Source organism: Rhineura floridana, chromosome 1 (genome assembly GCF_030035675.1).
Source record: "Rhineura floridana isolate rRhiFlo1 chromosome 1, rRhiFlo1.hap2, whole genome shotgun sequence".
Classification (NCBI taxonomy): Eukaryota; Metazoa; Chordata; class Lepidosauria; order Squamata; family Rhineuridae; genus Rhineura; species Rhineura floridana.
The window spans coordinates 136,536,669-136,554,099 of NC_084480.1; the positions used below are offsets into that span (position 1 = coordinate 136,536,669).

Consider the following 17,431-nt stretch of genomic DNA (forward strand, 5'->3'; position numbering starts at 1 on the left):
ACATCTTTAAAAGACGTCTGAAACAACCGATGGTTCCCGCTTCATGTATGGCAAAGGGAAGGACATTCCACAGAAAAGGGGCAATAGCAGAAAATGGCTGCTTTCAGTGTTACTGCCCTATGATATTCTGTAGGATGTGGTACCAAAAGTAGAATTTCAACCAGGCGACCCAGATGACCTTATAAAAGGTAAAGGTGTCCCTGCACTTACAGTGCAAGTCGTTTCCGACTCTTAGGGTGACGTCTTGCGATGTTTACTAGGCAGACCGTATATATGGGGTGGGATTGCCAGTTCCTTCCCCGGCCTTTCTTCACCCCCCAGCATATGCCGGGTACTCATTTTACTGACCATGGATGGATGGAAGGCTGAGTGGACCTTGACCCCTTTTACCGGAGATTCGACTTCCTCCTTCCGTTGGAATCGAACTCCGGCCGTGAGCAGAGCTTTGGCTGCGTTACCGACGCTTACCACTCTGCGCCACAGAGGATTTATTAATATTAATAAATTAATATACATTTGCCATTTATAAAGGAGTCGGAGTCGGACAGTAGAAAAATAGAGGAGTCGGAGGTTTGATGTACTGAAGGTCTTACTCAAAGGCATACAAGCAAAGCTTAGTGTCCCTCACATTCCCAAAGTTCTCTACAATTCAGAGCACCCATACATAATTCTCAGCTTGTCAGACAAACCCATCCCAGACTGAAAGGGACAGATACATGTTTTGTCTGAACACCATATCTGTACATGTGACTGCAAGTACCTCATCATTCAGCAGAAGAGCCAGGAGACCCCTTGTCATTCCTAGTTCCTAAGCTACTCATATAATCCACCTTTTGGCTCATAGAGAAGACCGATATAAATCATATCAAGTTCATTTCTTATATATTAGTATATCCCACATTATCACAAAATCCCACATCAAAATCAGAACCATTGATCCATATTTAATAAAGGGTGAAACACCTATCCACAGAGGCAAGTTTACAACAGTCCAGCAGACCTTACAACTCCAACCAAATTTCTTAAGTCTGTATTCCTAGATTCCTATCAAGCTGCAGGTTTCATAGAATAGTAAAGTTGGAAGGGGCCTATAAGGCCATCACGTTCAACCCCCTAAGCAATGCAGGAATCCAAATCAAAGCATTCCCGACAGATGGCTGTCCAGCTGTCTCTTGAATGCCTCCACTGTCGGAGAGCCCACTACCTCTCTAGATAATTGGTTCCATTGCCATATGGCTCTAACAGTTAGGACATTTTTCCTGATGTTCAGTCAAAATCTGGCTTCCTGCAACTGGAGCCCGTTATTCCATGTCCTGCACTCTGGGACGATCAAGAAGAGATCCCGGCCCTCCTCTGTGTGACAACCTTTCATGTACTTGAAGAGTGCTATCATATCTCCCCTCAGTCTTCTCTTCTCCAGGCTAAACATGTCCAGTTCTTTCAGTCTCTCCTCACAGGCCTTTGTCTCCAGTCCACTGATCATCCTTGTTCCCCTTCTCTGAACCTGTTCTAGTTTGTCTGCATCCTTCTTGAACTGTGGAGACCAGAACTGGATGCAGTACTCAAGATGAGGCCTAACCAGTACAGAATAGAGGGGAACTAACACTTCGCACAATTTCGAAACTATACTTCTGTTAATGCAGCCTAATATAGCATTTGCCTTTTTGCAGCTACATTGCACTGTTGGCTCATATTAGGTTTTGATCAACAACAATTCCAAGATCCTTCTCACATGTCGTATTGCTGAGCCAAGTATCCCCCATCTGATAAGTGTAGAACTTTGCATTTATTCCTGTTGAATTTCATTCTGTTGTTTTCAGCCCAATGCTCCAGCCTATTAAGGTCCCTTTGAATTTTGTTTCTGTTTTCCATGGTATTAGCTGTGCCCCCCAATTTTGTATCATCTGCAAATTTGATAAGCATGCTTTGTACCTCCTCATCCAAGTCGTTAATAAAAATGTGGAAGAGCACTGGGCCCAGGACTGAGCCCTGTGGTACTAGGACTGAGCCCTGTGGTACCCCATTTGTTACTTCCACCCAGTTTGAGAAGGAACCATTGATAAGCACTCTTTGAGTACGATTCTGGAGCCAACTGTGGATCCACCTGATAGTTGTTCCATCCAGCCCACATTTAGTAAGCTTGCTAATCAGAGTATCATGGGGCACTTTGTCAACAGCTTTGCTGAAGTCCAGATGTATTATGTCCATGGCGTTCCCACAGTCTACAAGGGAGGTTACCCGATCCAAAAAATGACTTGAGATTAGTTTGGCAGGATTTGTTCTTCATAAATCCATGTTGGCTCTTAGTAATCACTGCATTGTTTTCAAGGTGCTTAGAGACTGACTGTTTTATAATCTGCTCCCGAGTTTTTCCAGGGATTGATGTTAGGCTGACTGGTCTGTAGTTCCCCAGTTCCTCCTTCTTGCCCGCTTTGAAGATAGAGAAAACATTAGCTCTCCTCCAGTCATCCAGCACTTCACCAGTCCTCCATGATTTCGCAAAGATAATAGACAGTGGTTCTGAGAGTTCTTCAGCCAGTTCCTTCAATACTCTAGGATGCAGTTTATCAGGCTCTGCCGATTTGAACTCATTCAAAGTGGTTAGGTATTCCTTGACCATTTGTCTATCAATCTCAAGCTCCAATCCTGCCCCTTCTACTTCATGTTTCCCAGGAGGGTCATAGGCCCTTTTTTGGGAGAAGACTGAGCCAAAGTAGGAATTGAGCACTTCTGCCTTTTCTTGGTCATCTGTTATCATTTTGCCTTCTTCATTGAGTAGCTGCACCGTCATTGCTTTTCTCTGTCTTTTACTATGGACGTACCTGAAGAAAGCTTTTTTGTTGCTTTTAGCATCTCTCGCTAACCTCACTTGTACCAACCTAGGTCAGATGCAGGTTATGTCTAAAGTCACATCAAAAAGTCAACTTTATGTTGTACCTTAAAGTGACATGCTAATATTCAGTTCAAATCCATGTACATCAGTTGTATAAAGCTTTCCAACACTGCCATATGCTTTCACGTATGCTACAAAAATGCCTACAGTTAACACTTCCTGGTCTTAGGCACATTGTCACAATTTCAAACTCTATAAACTACACCTGAGAAGGACTGCAAAACTGTCATTTTGATCACACTTCCTTAGTTTAGGCTGACAAGCTACTTTTACCCCCTGCCAGACCCTAGATGAGCAGGGTGTCTAACAGCTTACACTTAAGTCTATAAATGTAACTGTCAGTTTGTGCAAGTCAGAAAACTCTCAAGACTCTTATTTGGATTTATCAGAACCCATTTAGTCTTACCACATGGAAATAATTTTATATCCATGTACAGAAAAGCAATAGCTAATCTGAGGGCAAAGGTTTCTATTTGAAAGGTGCTAAGACAGTTCATTACTCAGCCACTCCTAAAATATAAACATACCACATTGTGTTATTTTCACTTACCAACTGTCTCACCATAAACAAGGTTTGAGAATGAAGCCTAAGTTAGCCTAAAATATGAACTTTATCAAACGAAAGTAGACACTGAACGACAGCTTCAGTAAATTTCAAGGCTAATTTACTGTGTAAAACCGATGCAAATCCTACACTATTCATGACCTAAGCAGCAAACACAACCATTAAAACCAAGGCTTAAAAGTAATCTGCATTCAGGACTTGCATTCAGGACTAAAGGGTTTGGGTTATCACATTAATTAGAATACAGAAGTGCTGCTAACTCTACTCTAGGAACTCATGTAGCTAGTATCTGAAACAATTCATTTGATTAAACTATGCTTTTTTCTGTGGCATTCCTAAGCAACGTCCTCTTCCAGTGACCTGATGGCAGCATGTTTCTTCCTCCAGCTGCACAATGTTTAACCTTGCTCAACTTGCCATATACTGAATTATTAATAGGACTTTCTTCTATTCCCTAGCACAGTGCCCTACTTTATCAGGACAATATATTCACATATAAACACCAGTTTAAATAGGATTTTGTAGGATTATCAACCCAACTCTCATAAAATCTACACTACACAGCCATAGTTTTTTCCATTTTTATGGAACCATTTCAGAGTTTAGGCCCAGTTTTGTCAAGGAAACTGCCTTTGTCACCCTATAGGATGACCTATGTCGGGAAAGAGTGTCTCTGTTAATTCTCCATGAACTCTCAGTAGCTTTCGATACCATTAACCATGGTATTCTTCTGGAACAGCTGTCCAAGTTCGGGGTGGCTGGCACTGCTTTGCAGTGGTTCCAGTCCTACTTGGATGGTTGTTTGCAGAGGGTGGTGCTTGGGGAATGCTGTTTGGCCCAATGGAACCTTTAAAGTGGGGTCCTGCAGGGTTCAATTCTATCACCCATGCTATTTAATATCTACATGAAACTGCTAAGTGGGTCATCTGGAATTTTGGAGTACGTTGTTAGCAATATGCTGATGATACATAGCTCTATTTCTCCTTTAGATCTGCAGGTGTGGCGGGTGTCTTACCTCGGCAGCGGACTCGATGAGAGCCAATAAACTGAAACTTAATCCAGACAAGACTGAGACACTGTTAGTGAGTGGTTCTCTAGACCAAATGGATGGGTTGTAGCCCACTATGGATGGAATTACACTCCCCCTGAAGGAGCAGGTATGTACTTTGGAGTACTCCTAGATCCACTGCTGTTGCTTGAGGCTGCGTGGAGTGCCTTCCATCAGCTTTGATTGGTGACCCAGCTGCGCCCCTATCTGGACAGGGACAGCCTGACTTTGGTTGTCTACACTCTAGTAACCTCTAGGTTAGACTTTTGCAATACATTATAAGTGGTGCTGCCTTTGAAGATGGCTCTGAAACTCCAGTTACTGCAGAATTTGGTGGCCAGATTGCTGACGGGTAAGTCAGTTGGTACATCTAAAACCAATTCTGGCACGGCTGCACTGGCTACCAATTTGGTTCTCGGCTCAATTCAAAGCGCTGGTTTTGAACTGTAAAGCCTTATGTGGCTCAGGACCTCAACCTCTCAAGGACTCCTCTCCTCCTATTAATCAACCTAGACCCAGCGCTCATCATCAGAGGCCCTTCTTCATGTGTCCCCTCCATGGGAGGCTGTGAGGGTGGCAACACAAGAACGGGCCTTTTCAGCTATGGCCCCCCAGCTGTGGAATGCTCTCCCCAGGGAGGCATGCCTGGCATCTTCTCTATCCATCTTTAGGTGCCAGGCAAAGACCTGCCTTTTCATTGAGGCTTTTGGCCCTTGAGGTATGTTGTCTTAGTTTCTTTTGTTTGTGTTTTAATTTTTTATATTGCATATTTTTAAAATGTGTTATATTGTATGTTTTTAAATCTGTTGTAAGTCACCCAGAGACCATTGGGTATGAGGCAACCAACAAATGAATAATAGTAATACCCTCTGTCTGTATCAGGTCTGTGGCAGCAGCAGGAAGTGCCCCTCAGAAGCTGTTAACTACTATGAGCAACTGAACAGAACTGGCACCTGTCTTTTTGTCCCTTCTGTGGCCAATCACAGCTTCAGAGGGGGCACATTTGGACGGGGAGAATGGCACAGGTAAGACGGTTAAAGCCCCAAGAGGCTATTCAGCCTTGTTAAACAAGTGAAATATCAGACTCAGGTAAAACCCCAAAGCCACAGTAAAGTAGTATCTTTTTAGGACCAATTAAAATGGCGCTATTTTATATTTATAGGCAATTACTCTGTGGCTTTTGGATTTTTTTTAATAGACCAGCTACCATACAGGTAGAAGTTTATTAATTTTTAAATTACAATTTGATGATATATCAAGTATAAATGAATTAGTAACAGTTTGCCTTTCTTATCCCAAAATAACAGCTTTATTCCAACTCTGGATTTAAGGCATTAACATTACCTCTGAGGTCTCTCTGCAAAAAACTGTGCTCTTTGTTGCCCAAACACAGCAAAGCTAGAAAGCATGTTTTATTTCAGTAGTTAATCAACACAGGATCTAATATGTTGCATGGTAAAGTGTTATGCCATTGTTATCAAGGAAATATCATCCCATACACAACCAATCAGAGGAGTTTTAATCTTTTCTATGAATGTATGAATTGCCAGCTAGCAATTGTAACCTGTGATGTTCTTTCTGCTGTGAACAAGTTAGAATACCCAGCCCCTCACTCACTCTACCAAGATGAGTAATGGTGATCAAGAAAAAATAAAGCCAGTGCTATACAGTTGTGCAAGTGAAGTCTTAGAAAGAATCTGGTATTAGAGGCTTCAGATGAAATATTAAAGGGTCTGTCATGAAGTGATCCCCAATCCATGAAGTCAGATGATTGAGGACAACATTAACAAATTCATTTACCCGAAGAGTTGCTGACACATCTAGTTGTTCCTCCCCCACCTCCACTTCCCTCTTCCCTTTTTGCAGAGCCAGAGTACAGCATTTCAGAACGAAACAAAATTTAGACAACTAGATGCTTCATGAGTTTCCCCTCCAGTTATCCAGTCTACATCCATCAATCCTTCTAATAAACGGAGCATACATTAACTTCACACTACAGGGCAAACTCCCACAGTATGAATATAATGGGGTGAAATTACAGGGAGATGGTTCATATTACAAACTAACCCATGCGAGAATACAGACGTTGTCAGCCACTCCTCCTGCCAGCCATCAAACTTACCTCTAAAATTATTCAAAGGATTTTTGCTCTGCTCTTCAGACAGAGTGGCTCAGAAAGATCAACAGCAAGGCAATATTTAGTCACATGCTTAAAAATATTGCTTAATCTGCAGAAAACACTAGCAGCCCCACATCTTTGGAAAGCCCTCCCCCAGAAGTCCATAATGCCCCTTTGCTGGCCTTCAGGAGAATTTTAAATACTTATTTATTCCACTCCACATTTAGTTAATTTTAGTGTGCTGTATGTGCTTTTATCAAACACTTTATCTGCTTTTGACAACCCTATTCATAGGGTCGCCATAAGTCAGAATCAACTTGAAGGCAGTCCATTTCCCATTTTTCATTTATTTTGTATTTTAAGGTATGCTGTGATCCACATTTTTACCCTGAAAGAAGACTAAGTCTGCAACCCAGTATGCGTGTACTCAGAAATAAGCTACATTGGGTTCAATGGAACTTACTCCCAGTTCAGCGTGTATTGGATTGCAGCCTAAGTATCTGTTAAATAAAGAAATAGACAAATAAGACAGCTATTCGGGGTATACATGCTCTACTTAGGTTTTACATAGCCCAAAATAAGAATTTTACCCTCATTATTTGTGTTTAACATCATTTAACTATAATGAAGCTAGTCCAACATTCCAGGTAAAACCGGATCTTACTTGGAAGTTAACCCCACAGCCTTCAAACAACACATCCAAGTAGGAATTCTTTGATTACAAGTTCTGTATGGCCAGCGCCTGTGTTTACTATCAGTTGCTTAAATAAATAGCAAGGACAATGATCCTTACCCTCGGACAGAAAATAATGTGAGTGGAGTACTTGGGAAAATAGGGAAAGTCCTATATAATATTTAAAAGCATTTACAGTGCTTTAAACAAGTACTTTAAGGCAGGGGTAGCCAACACAGTGTCCTGCAAACACTTTGGACAACTCTCTTCAGTCTCAGCCAGCATGTCCTATGACACGAGTTGTGGTCCAACATCTGAAGGGAACACATTGGTTCACTCCGGTTTAAGGTCATTCAATACAATCATGCCAAACGTAAAATTTTAACTGAGTACTTTCTGGTTCACAACTCATTTTCTTAACTAGCATATTAAAATAGCAAGTCAAATTACAGCACAATTCTTTAAATTCCAACTCAGAAGTAAATCCCATTATGGGGCTTACTCTCAAGCAAGTGCATATAGGATTGCAGCCATATATAAATATTTGTATTCTGCCTTTCCACATTTGCTCAAGGAAACTAAGGAAAAAGTACAATCAATTTAAATAAAAATGTAAAAACAAATAGTAACCAATGAGTCCCCCCTTCCCACTCCAGAAGCTGCACACCCCATCACTAGCTTCCCAAAAACTTTGAAAGATAAGCCTCACATAACTGCTTAAATCACATGGAAGGTTCACAGATGTACCTCCTATGCGCAGTTCCATGGAACTGGGAAAATCACCAAAATCCTGCTACAAAATGATCTTCCACTAAAAATCTGTATTACAAAAATATAAAACCTTTACGTGTGATCTTAGTTAAAAGAGTTTTTCATTTAAACTGTTAACGTATGTTGGTAAACTCCTGGAGTAAGTTAAGAAATATGACAGTGTTAAAAGTCAAACGAGTACTTTATGATTCACATATAGGCATCGAGACTCCTGATCAGGCTTTATTGGAATACTTTACTTTTAAGCTATAACCGTGAGTTTGCCCCCTTCCTCTTAATTGAATAAGAACTTTTCACCACTCTTTTCTCTTTTCAGTTTTGAAGAGGTGAAAAAAGGGGAAATGGGGAGAAGATTGGAAGCCTAACTCAGAAATCTCACGGTTCAATGGAGCTTATGTCCAAATAAGTCTGTATAGATTTACTCAGAAGTAAATTCAGTGGGTCTTTCTGTTGAGTAAACGTGTTTAGAATTGCAGCCTAGGACGACAATCATATGCACACTCAGTAGTCTACCGAAAGTAATGAAGAAAACAAAAATAGAAACAACAGTTAACATAATACCTTTATTAGGGTCAACTGAAAAGCCACAAAATGCTGAGCAAGGTTTTGTATTCACCAGAACTCTTTATTAAGCTGGATGTTAATCAAAAAAGACAAGGGGGAGAAAGAAAAAGATATTGCTCCACATGATAACACAGAAGTCTGCAGGGTTAAAACAAAGACAGCTTAAAAATCCGGAGTGGTCCTCATATTTCAGTTCAAGGATGATTTTGAGGAAAGGCTAATAACCACATTAGAAAATCACTACTTAGGCGAAAAAGACCAGATACAGGCAATCCAGCATCAACTCCGCCGCCCCCCCGTGAGCATGCACAATTCACCCGCCTCGGAGCCTAAAGGCCACAGTCAATTGGTTAGTCTTCAAGGTGCCCAAAAAGACGACTGTAGTTGCTATTGTTCGGGCGTGGACGCATAGTTTCTTCTTAAGCACACTATAATACAAGACTAATCTTCAGTCATTCTGCACATATTACAGTTCTCTCTCTCACACACACACGCGCAAAACAGGAGCACAACCGTTTGAGGACTTGTGCTGCCGGAAAGACTCCAGACATTCTCAAGGGAAAGCCCTTTCTCTTGCTTCTCTAGAAGAAAAGGTTCTGCCTTGCTTACCTCCGCCTCCACGCCTTCCTGCCTTTATCCCTCAGCCAGACCTGCAGGGAGAAAAGAGCGTCCCTACCAAGCAACGCCGTCGCTACTCGCCCAATCTGCTTTTCTTACTTACTTTCTGCGCCTCCATGGTGAAGCCGGATTTAACCAGGCAGGTGAGGGAGGGTGCACTCCCCAAGGAAACAACAACCGAGAGAAGAGAGCACAGCGTCCGCCCTACTGGCCTAACTGTTTTAGAAGCGCCGCACCAGCCTTTAAGACAGCGGCGGCAGCAAACCCAGCAGCACAAGAGCGAGCGTCAGACAAGCCCCGCCCACAACTCACCACCACCTCGCCTCGCCCTAGCATGAGCATGCGCAGCAACTAAAGACGCTGAGTAGTAGCCTTCGGGGCCGCTCTACAGAGCATGCGCCAGTGTTTTGTTGAGTAACGCCCGTATACTTTTGCTCCTTTACTTTCCCCATCTCCTGCCCCGGTAATATACGTGACATACAGACTTAAAAGATCTAGGACCCACCCAACCTGTCTGTATGTTTCTGTTTATGCGATTATATGACCAATGGATAGATGAGCTAAAGAGAAGACTACTGCCCCCTGCATAACGGGACGATTAAAACAACAGCTGAGTTAGAATTATTATAGATAACCTACTCCTAAATATTAAATGGAAGGAAGGCCCATTGATATCCTTAACCCTGGGAAGGTGTTGCCATGACAATATCACAAATGTTATATTTTATAATTATTAGATATTTGTGCTATGAACACCCCATATTGTGCAACCAAGCCACTTTGAATTTGGGGTGGGGTGGTAGACCAGGGCTGGACTTCTTCACTTTTTGTAATATACTATTGTGGGAGGGCGTTTCAGAAACACAAAGCCCCCTTAGGTGCACAGAATCCTGGCCATCTGGGGGGCTGGAGATACTGCAGGTTTTGTTTCTGTTCTTTCTTTTGTAATGTCCCTTTGATTACAACTTATGGCGACCCTATGAATCAGTGACCTCCAAGAGCATCTGTCATGAACCATCCTGTTCAGATCTTGCAAGTTCAGGTCTGTGGCTTCTTTTATGGAATCCATCTCTTGTTTGGTCTTCCTCTTTTTCTACTCCCTTCTGTTTTTCCCAGCATTATTGTCTTTTCTAGTGAATCATGTCTTCTCATGATGTGTCCAAAGTATGATAACCTCAGTTTCATCATTTTAGCTTCTAGTGACAGTTCTGGATTAATTTGTTCTAACACCCAATTATAATTATTTGTCTTTTTCGCAGTCCATGGTATGCACAAAGCTCTCATCCAACACCACATTTCAAATGAGTTGATTTTTCTCTTACACTCTTTTTTCTCTGTCCAACTTTCACATCCATACATAGAGATTGAGAATACCATGGTCTGAATAATCCTGACTTTAGTGTTCAGTGACACATCTTTGCATTTGAGGACCTTTTCTAGTTCTCTCATAGTTGCCCTAGCCTTCTTCTGATCTCTTGACTATTGTCTCCATTTTGGTTAATGACTGTGCCAAGGTATTGATCCTTGACAAGTTCAATGTCCTCATTGTCAACTTTAAAGTTACAGAAATCTTCTGTTGTCATTACTTTAGTCTTTTTGATGTTCAGCTGTAGTCCTGCTTTTGTGCTTTCCTCTTGAACTTTCATCAGCATTCGTTTCAAATCGATACTGGTTTCTGCTAGTAGTATGGTGTCTTCTGCATATCTGAAATTATTACTATTTCTCCCTCCAATTTTCACACCTCCTTCATCTTGGTCCAATCCCGCTTTCCGTATGATATGTTCTGCATATAGATCAAACAAATAGCATGATAAAATACACCCCTGTCTCACACCCTTTCCGATTGGGAATCAATAGGTTTCTCTGTATTCTGTCCTTACAGTAGTCTCTTGTCCAGAGTATAGGTTGCGCATCAGGACAATCAGATGCTGTGTCACCCCCATTTCTTTTAAAGCATTCCATAGTTTTTCATGATCTACACAGTCAAAGGCTTTGCTGTAATCTATAAAGCACAAAAATATAGAAAGCTGCTATGAAAATCCCATTATCTTCAACTACTCCACTGGTGTCCAACATGGTCACCACCTGTCAGATGTGGCAAAATACGCTGATGACACGCAGCTCTATTTCTCCTTCTCATCCTCTTCAGGTGAGGCTGTCAATGTGCTGAACCGTTGCCTGGCTGCGATAATGGACTGGATGGGAGCTAACAAACTGAGGCTCAATCCAGACAAGACTGAGATGCTGCTGGTGGGTGGCTTCTCTGACCAGATAGTGGATATACACCCTGTCCTGGACGGGGTTACACTCCCCCTAAAGGAACAGGTTCATAGTTTGGGAGTTGTTTTAGATCCTTCCCTGTCACTTGAGGCTCAAGTAGCCTCGGTGGCGCAGAATGCATTCTACCAACTTCGGTTGGTAGCCCAGCTACGTCCCTATGTGAGCAGGGAGGACCTAACATCAGTAGTACATGCTCTGGTAACCTCGCGATTGGATTACTGCAATGCGCTCTACGTAGGGCTACCTTTGAAGACAGTTCGGAAGCTGCAGCTCATGCAAAATGCAGCGGCCAGACTGATAACGAAGACCAAGCGGTCTGAACACATAACACCTGTTCTGGCTCGCTTGCACTGGCTGCCAATATGCTTCTGGGCCAGATTCAAAGTGTTGGTTTTGACTTATAAAGCCTTACACGGCGCAAGACCACAATATCTGCTGGAACGCCTCTCCCGATATGAACCTGCCCGTACACTGCGTTCTACATTGAAGGCCCTCCTCCGAGTTCCGACGCAGAGAGAGGCTTGGAGGGTTGTAACAAGAACTAGGGCCTTCTCGGTGGTGGCCCCTGAACTGTGGAATAGTTTCCCCAATGAGGTGCGCTTGGCGCCGACTTTGCTATCTTTTCGGCGCCAAGTTAAAACCTTCCTCTTTTCTAAGGCATTTTAATCTAGTTTTTAATTTTAATTTAGTTTTAAATTTGCTATACTGATTTTAGATTTTTTATTTTCTTATATGTGTTCTTGTATTATTATGGGTTTTTATTGTATGTATCTGTATTTCTGCTGTACACAGCCCAGAGAGCTATGCTAGTCGGGCGGTATAAAAATCTAACAAATAAATAAATATAAATCTACTGACTTGTGGCAAATTAGAGCTTCATTAATACAACCTATTTTTTAAACAGTTTTAATAAATGTCTTTTATATATGTACAAGTTCAAAAAAGTGTCTATCCTTCACCCTAAGCAATCACAGATTAGTCCTTGGGCCCTATATGCTGAAAAACACATTCTGTCATCTACAATTTTCAACTATCTTAAGAGATTGTGAGGCTTCTCTTTTGAAAAGGCACCTTTTTGAGACAGATGTGATCTTACTTCAAAGCACTCAACATTTGAGAGATGATTCAGTTATTATGGTGTGGACTTGTATTTTAAATCAAAATGAGTTCAGGTTCTAAATACAGTTATTCCAAAATTGTTTTCAATATTTGGTTCAATGTGGCTCTGCAATCAACTTCATCTGTAATAAAAATGGTGATTATAGGTCACAGATATTGAAGGAAAATTTGAAGGCGGCAATGAATTTAGTCTAACTGATTTTATGCCTGATTTCCCCACACTATTTATTATTTATTTGTTATATTTATATCCTGCCCTTTCTCCCAGTAGGAGCCCAGGGCGGCCAACATATGCACTAAAAACACTTTAAAACATAAAACAGACTTTAAAACATATTAAAAAGGAACAACCATTAAAAATATATTAAAACAAAACATCTTTAAAAACATTCTTAAAAGCTTTTAAAGAATCTTTTTAAATTTTAAAAAATATATATTAAAAAGCAATTCCAATACAGACGTGGACTGGGATAAGATCTCTACTTAAAAGGCTTGTTGAAAGAGGAAGGTCTTCAGTAAGTGCCGAAAAGATAACAGAGATGGTGCCTGTCTAATATTTAAGGGGAGGGAATTCCAAAGGGTAGATGCCACTACACTAAAGGTCCATTTCCTATGTTGTGCAGTACAGACTTCCTGATGAGATGGTATCTGCAAGAGGCCACAGAGCACAGTGTTCGGCTTGGTATATAAGGGATAAGACGGTCTTTCAGGTATCCTGGTCCCAAGTTGTATAGGGCCTTGTACACCAAAACAGGAACCTTGAACTTAGCCCGGTAGCTAATAGGTAGCCAGTGCAATTCTTTCAGCAGCGGGGTGACATGTTGGCGATACCCAGCCCCAGTGAGCAGTCTCACCACCACATTTTGCACCAGCTGCAGCTTCTGGACCAACCTCAAGGGTAGCCCCACATAGAGCACATTACAGTAATGTGCATGGACAACAGTGGTCAGGCTATCCTGGTCCAGAAATGGCTGAAGTTGTCATCAGTTGAAGCTGGAAAAGGCACTCCTAGCCAAGGAGGTCACCTTGGCCTTTAGTGACAAAGATGGATCCAGGAGCACCCCCAGACTACAGACCTGCTCTTTCAGAGGGAGTACAACCCCATCCAAAGCAGGCAACTGACCATTTATCTGAACTCAGGAACCACCAACCCACAGCATCTCCATCTTGCTAGGATTCAGACTCAGTTTATTGGCCCTCATCCAGCCCACCATGAAGTCCAGGCACCAGTCCAGGGCTTGCACAGCCTCTCCCAGTTCAGATGTTACAGAGAAATAGAGCTGGGTATCATCAGCGTACTGCTGACACCTTGCCCCAAATCTCCTGATGACCACTCCCAAAGGCTTCATATAGATTTTGAACAGCATGAGGGACAAGATGGTATCCTTCAGCACCTTACAGCACAACTGCCAGGGTGCCGAAAGACAATCACCCAATGCTATTCTCTGAAAACAACCCTGGAATTAGGATCGGAACCACTGTAAAACAATGCCTACAATACCCATCTCACCAAGTCAGCCCAGAAGGATATGTTGGTCAATGTTATCAAAAGCCCACTGAGAGATCAAGTTAGAATAACAGGGTCGCACTCCCCATCCTTCTCCTGATAAAGGTCATCCATCAGGGCGACCAAGGCAGAGTCAGTCCCATAACCAGGCCTGAACCCAGACTGGAATGGGCCAAGATAATCTGTTTCATCCCAGAGAACTTGCAATTGCTGTGCCACAACCTTCTCAATCATCTTCCCTTAGAAAGGGGTATTTGTGACTGGTCAGTAGTTGTCACAAACCAATGGGTCCAGGGTGGGCTTTTTCAGGAGCGGTCGAATCACCGCCTCTTTCAGGGCAGCTGGAACCACTCCCTCCCACAATGATGCGTTGACCCTGGATCTACTCGGTCAAACCCCCTCAGCAAGCTTTAATAAGCCAAGAAGGGCAAGGGTCGAGAGGACATGTTGCTGGCCTCATCGTTGCAAGCACCTTGGTCCACATCATCAGGCTACATCAACTGAAACAGTTCCCAAGAAGTTGCAGCAGACATTGCACTGGACACCTCAGTGGGGACTACTCTAGATGTGGATGAGGCATCAAGAATGTCTACTACTTAATGAAAAGATGTGAGATTTCTAACTAATTCTATCAATAAGTAATTTAAAACATTATTGTGCATTTTTCTACCCTCAAAAACACAGTGAGCTTTCTTGTTATGTGGAAAAATGTTAACCACATTCACCACAATTTTGGTGTATGAAAAAACTGTTGGACACTGCTGAACTAGACAAATGAAATAAAGTATGCAAATTAAGCTATGTGATGCATGTTGATGATTTGCCTTTTTCTTAATAACTAAAGGATTTTCCACATGCAATTTTGGGATTTCCTTCTTGTTGGAAGCTTGGTCTTCCCTTTCCCTCAGCATTTACAAAGCAGAAAGGGAGAGCTGAGCAATTCAAGGCCATATTGGTGGCTCTAGATACCTACCTGCTGCTCCAAGGTTGTTGGTGAAATCACAGGGAACGTCCCGAGTTTAGAGAAAGGGGAGTGGCTGAAGGTGAGTCAAGCAGTGGATGGACCAGATGCGAAGGCTCTCTTGTCCCCGAGTACAGAGGCAGTATAATGGAATATAGATCAGGTACATCTTGCCATACACCAATACAGTATTGACATAGGGGCACCATGCTTGACAATGTCCTGCATCCAAACAAGGTACTAAACCGGATGCAATTCAATGTCATCTCCTATGTTTATGTGTATGAGCTGTGGTGATTCAAGTTTATTGTAAGGTTCATACCCTTAGTTCCCTATTTGTAATTATCAGTTGGTGTCATCATGCATTTATGACGGTTGTACAAAAAGATAGTTCAGTATTGTACGCTGACTGGCAGCAGCTCCCTAGGGCAGGGTTCACAAACCTGTTTGGGCATTTTAATTTTGAGATAGTGCTGTGGGCACCAGTCACAATATGGCTGCCACAGGGGCATGGCATAACACAAAATTAGAGAGAATAGTCATTGCTGCTTTTCCCCATCTTGGACAACCAAGGCGTCAGCTATACCCTGAGATCACACAATATAAGAAGAGCCTGCTGAATCAGATTAATGGCCCATCTAGTCCAGCATCCTCACAATGGCCAACCAGTTGCCCATGGGAAGCCCACAAATAGGACCTGAGTGCAAGAGAACTTTCTCCTCCTGCGGTTTTAAGCAACTGCTATTAGGAAGCACACTGTGTCTGACTAAGAAGGCAGTGCATGCTAGAAGCAACTGATATCATTATGCTCCATTAATTTGTCTAATCCTGTTTTAAAGTCATCCAGGTTGGTGGCCATCACTGCCTCTTGTGGGGGTGAATTCCATGGTCTGAAGGGTACATAAGGCCAGCACTCTGCTGAAGCTAAGCAGGGTCAGGTCTTGTCAGTGCTTGGATGGGAGACTGTCTGGGAACCATATGTAAGCCGCCTTGTGTTTCTATGATGAAAAAAAAGGCAGGGTATGAATGCAATAAATAAATAAATAAAATAATAACTATACACTGTGTAATGAAGTACTTTCTTTTGTCTGTCCTGCATCTTCCAACATTCAACTTCACTGGATGCCCTCAAGTTCTAGTGTTATAAGAAATAAATTGTTCTCTATCCACTTTCTCCATTCCATACGTTATTTTATGCACTTCTATTATGTCACCTCTTACTCACCTTTTCTCTGAACTAAAAAGCCCCAAATGCTGCAACTTTTTCTCACAGAAGAGTTGCTCCATCCCTTGATAATTTTGGTTGCTATTTTCTGAACCTTTTCTAAATCTACAATATCCTTTTTGAGGTGAGACGACCAGAACTATACACGGTACAGTAATACCTCACATTAACGTACTCAATGGGACCAGAGCGAGTACGTAAACCGAAAATGTCCTTAAAGTGAAGCACTACCTTTTAAAACTTTTCCCCCTCTCCTTCACGCGGAGCCTCAAAGCCCTGCACTAAAGCCTCTGCTGCTGCGCTGCCGTGCCTCTTAGCTGATCACGATCGCACCTCCCAGCTGATTTGCGGTGGCACGATCACATCTATTTCTACCCCCATGTGCTAAAGCCTCTGCTGCTGCGCTGCCACGCCTCTCCCTAACCCTAACCCTAACCCTGTAAGTGGTTTGCTAGCTGTGTTTCTGGAGAAATACAGGCATATGGAGCATGTACATTATAGCGAGGCGACGTTAAGTGAAGCGACGTTAAGCGGGGTATGCCTGTATTTCAAATTCAGCCGCATCATAGATTTAGGTAACAGCATTATAGTATCCCTAGCATGGAATTTGCCTTTTTCTGTTTCTGCACACTGGGTCAAAATCTTCATTGAGGTATCGATTACAACCCCAAGGTCTCATTCCTGCTCAGTCACCGCTAGTTCAGTCCCTATATATATGTAAAATTAAGGGGTTTTGCTCCAATATGCATAATTTTACATTTGTTTATATTGAAGCCTACAACTTCATCTCTTCTCACCAGTACTTGCTTCCGTTTCTCAAACTCCCTTCCTGCAATAGTTAGTTCAAGGACAAGGATCTGCCTTATATCCTCTGCTGTGAAGACAGATGGCAAAGAATTCATTTTAGCTTCTCTGCAGTCTCCTTATCCTACTTTGGCACACCTTTGACTCCCTTGTCATCCAAGGATCCAACACCTTCTGAAAGAAACAGTGTTTTGCTTTTAACATATTTACAGAATTTTTTGTGTTTGGTCTTTATGTTTTTATCAATGTGCTCCTCAAATTCTTTATGTTCCTTTTTATTCTCC

At 42.2% G+C, this 17,431-nt stretch overlaps 1 protein-coding gene across 3 annotated transcripts in view; it reads right to left on the reverse strand.

The window, feature by feature from the left end:
• Nucleotides 1-9,532, reverse strand: part of FSD1L (fibronectin type III and SPRY domain containing 1 like) — a 62,892-nt gene extending 53,360 nt beyond the window's left edge. For 2 of the 3 annotated variants that reach the window (XM_061633110.1, XM_061633100.1), the window contains exon 1: nucleotides 9,355-9,532. In XM_061633110.1, coding sequence (XP_061489094.1) covers nucleotides 9,355-9,369 — 15 coding nt within the window. In that variant the 5' untranslated portion in view covers nucleotides 9,370-9,532. Of the gene's footprint in view, nucleotides 1-9,242; nucleotides 9,332-9,354 lie in introns of those variants that run through there. The other variant, XM_061633120.1, reaches the window with a different exon arrangement.
• Between the last annotated feature and the right edge of the window lie 7,899 nt (nucleotides 9,533-17,431).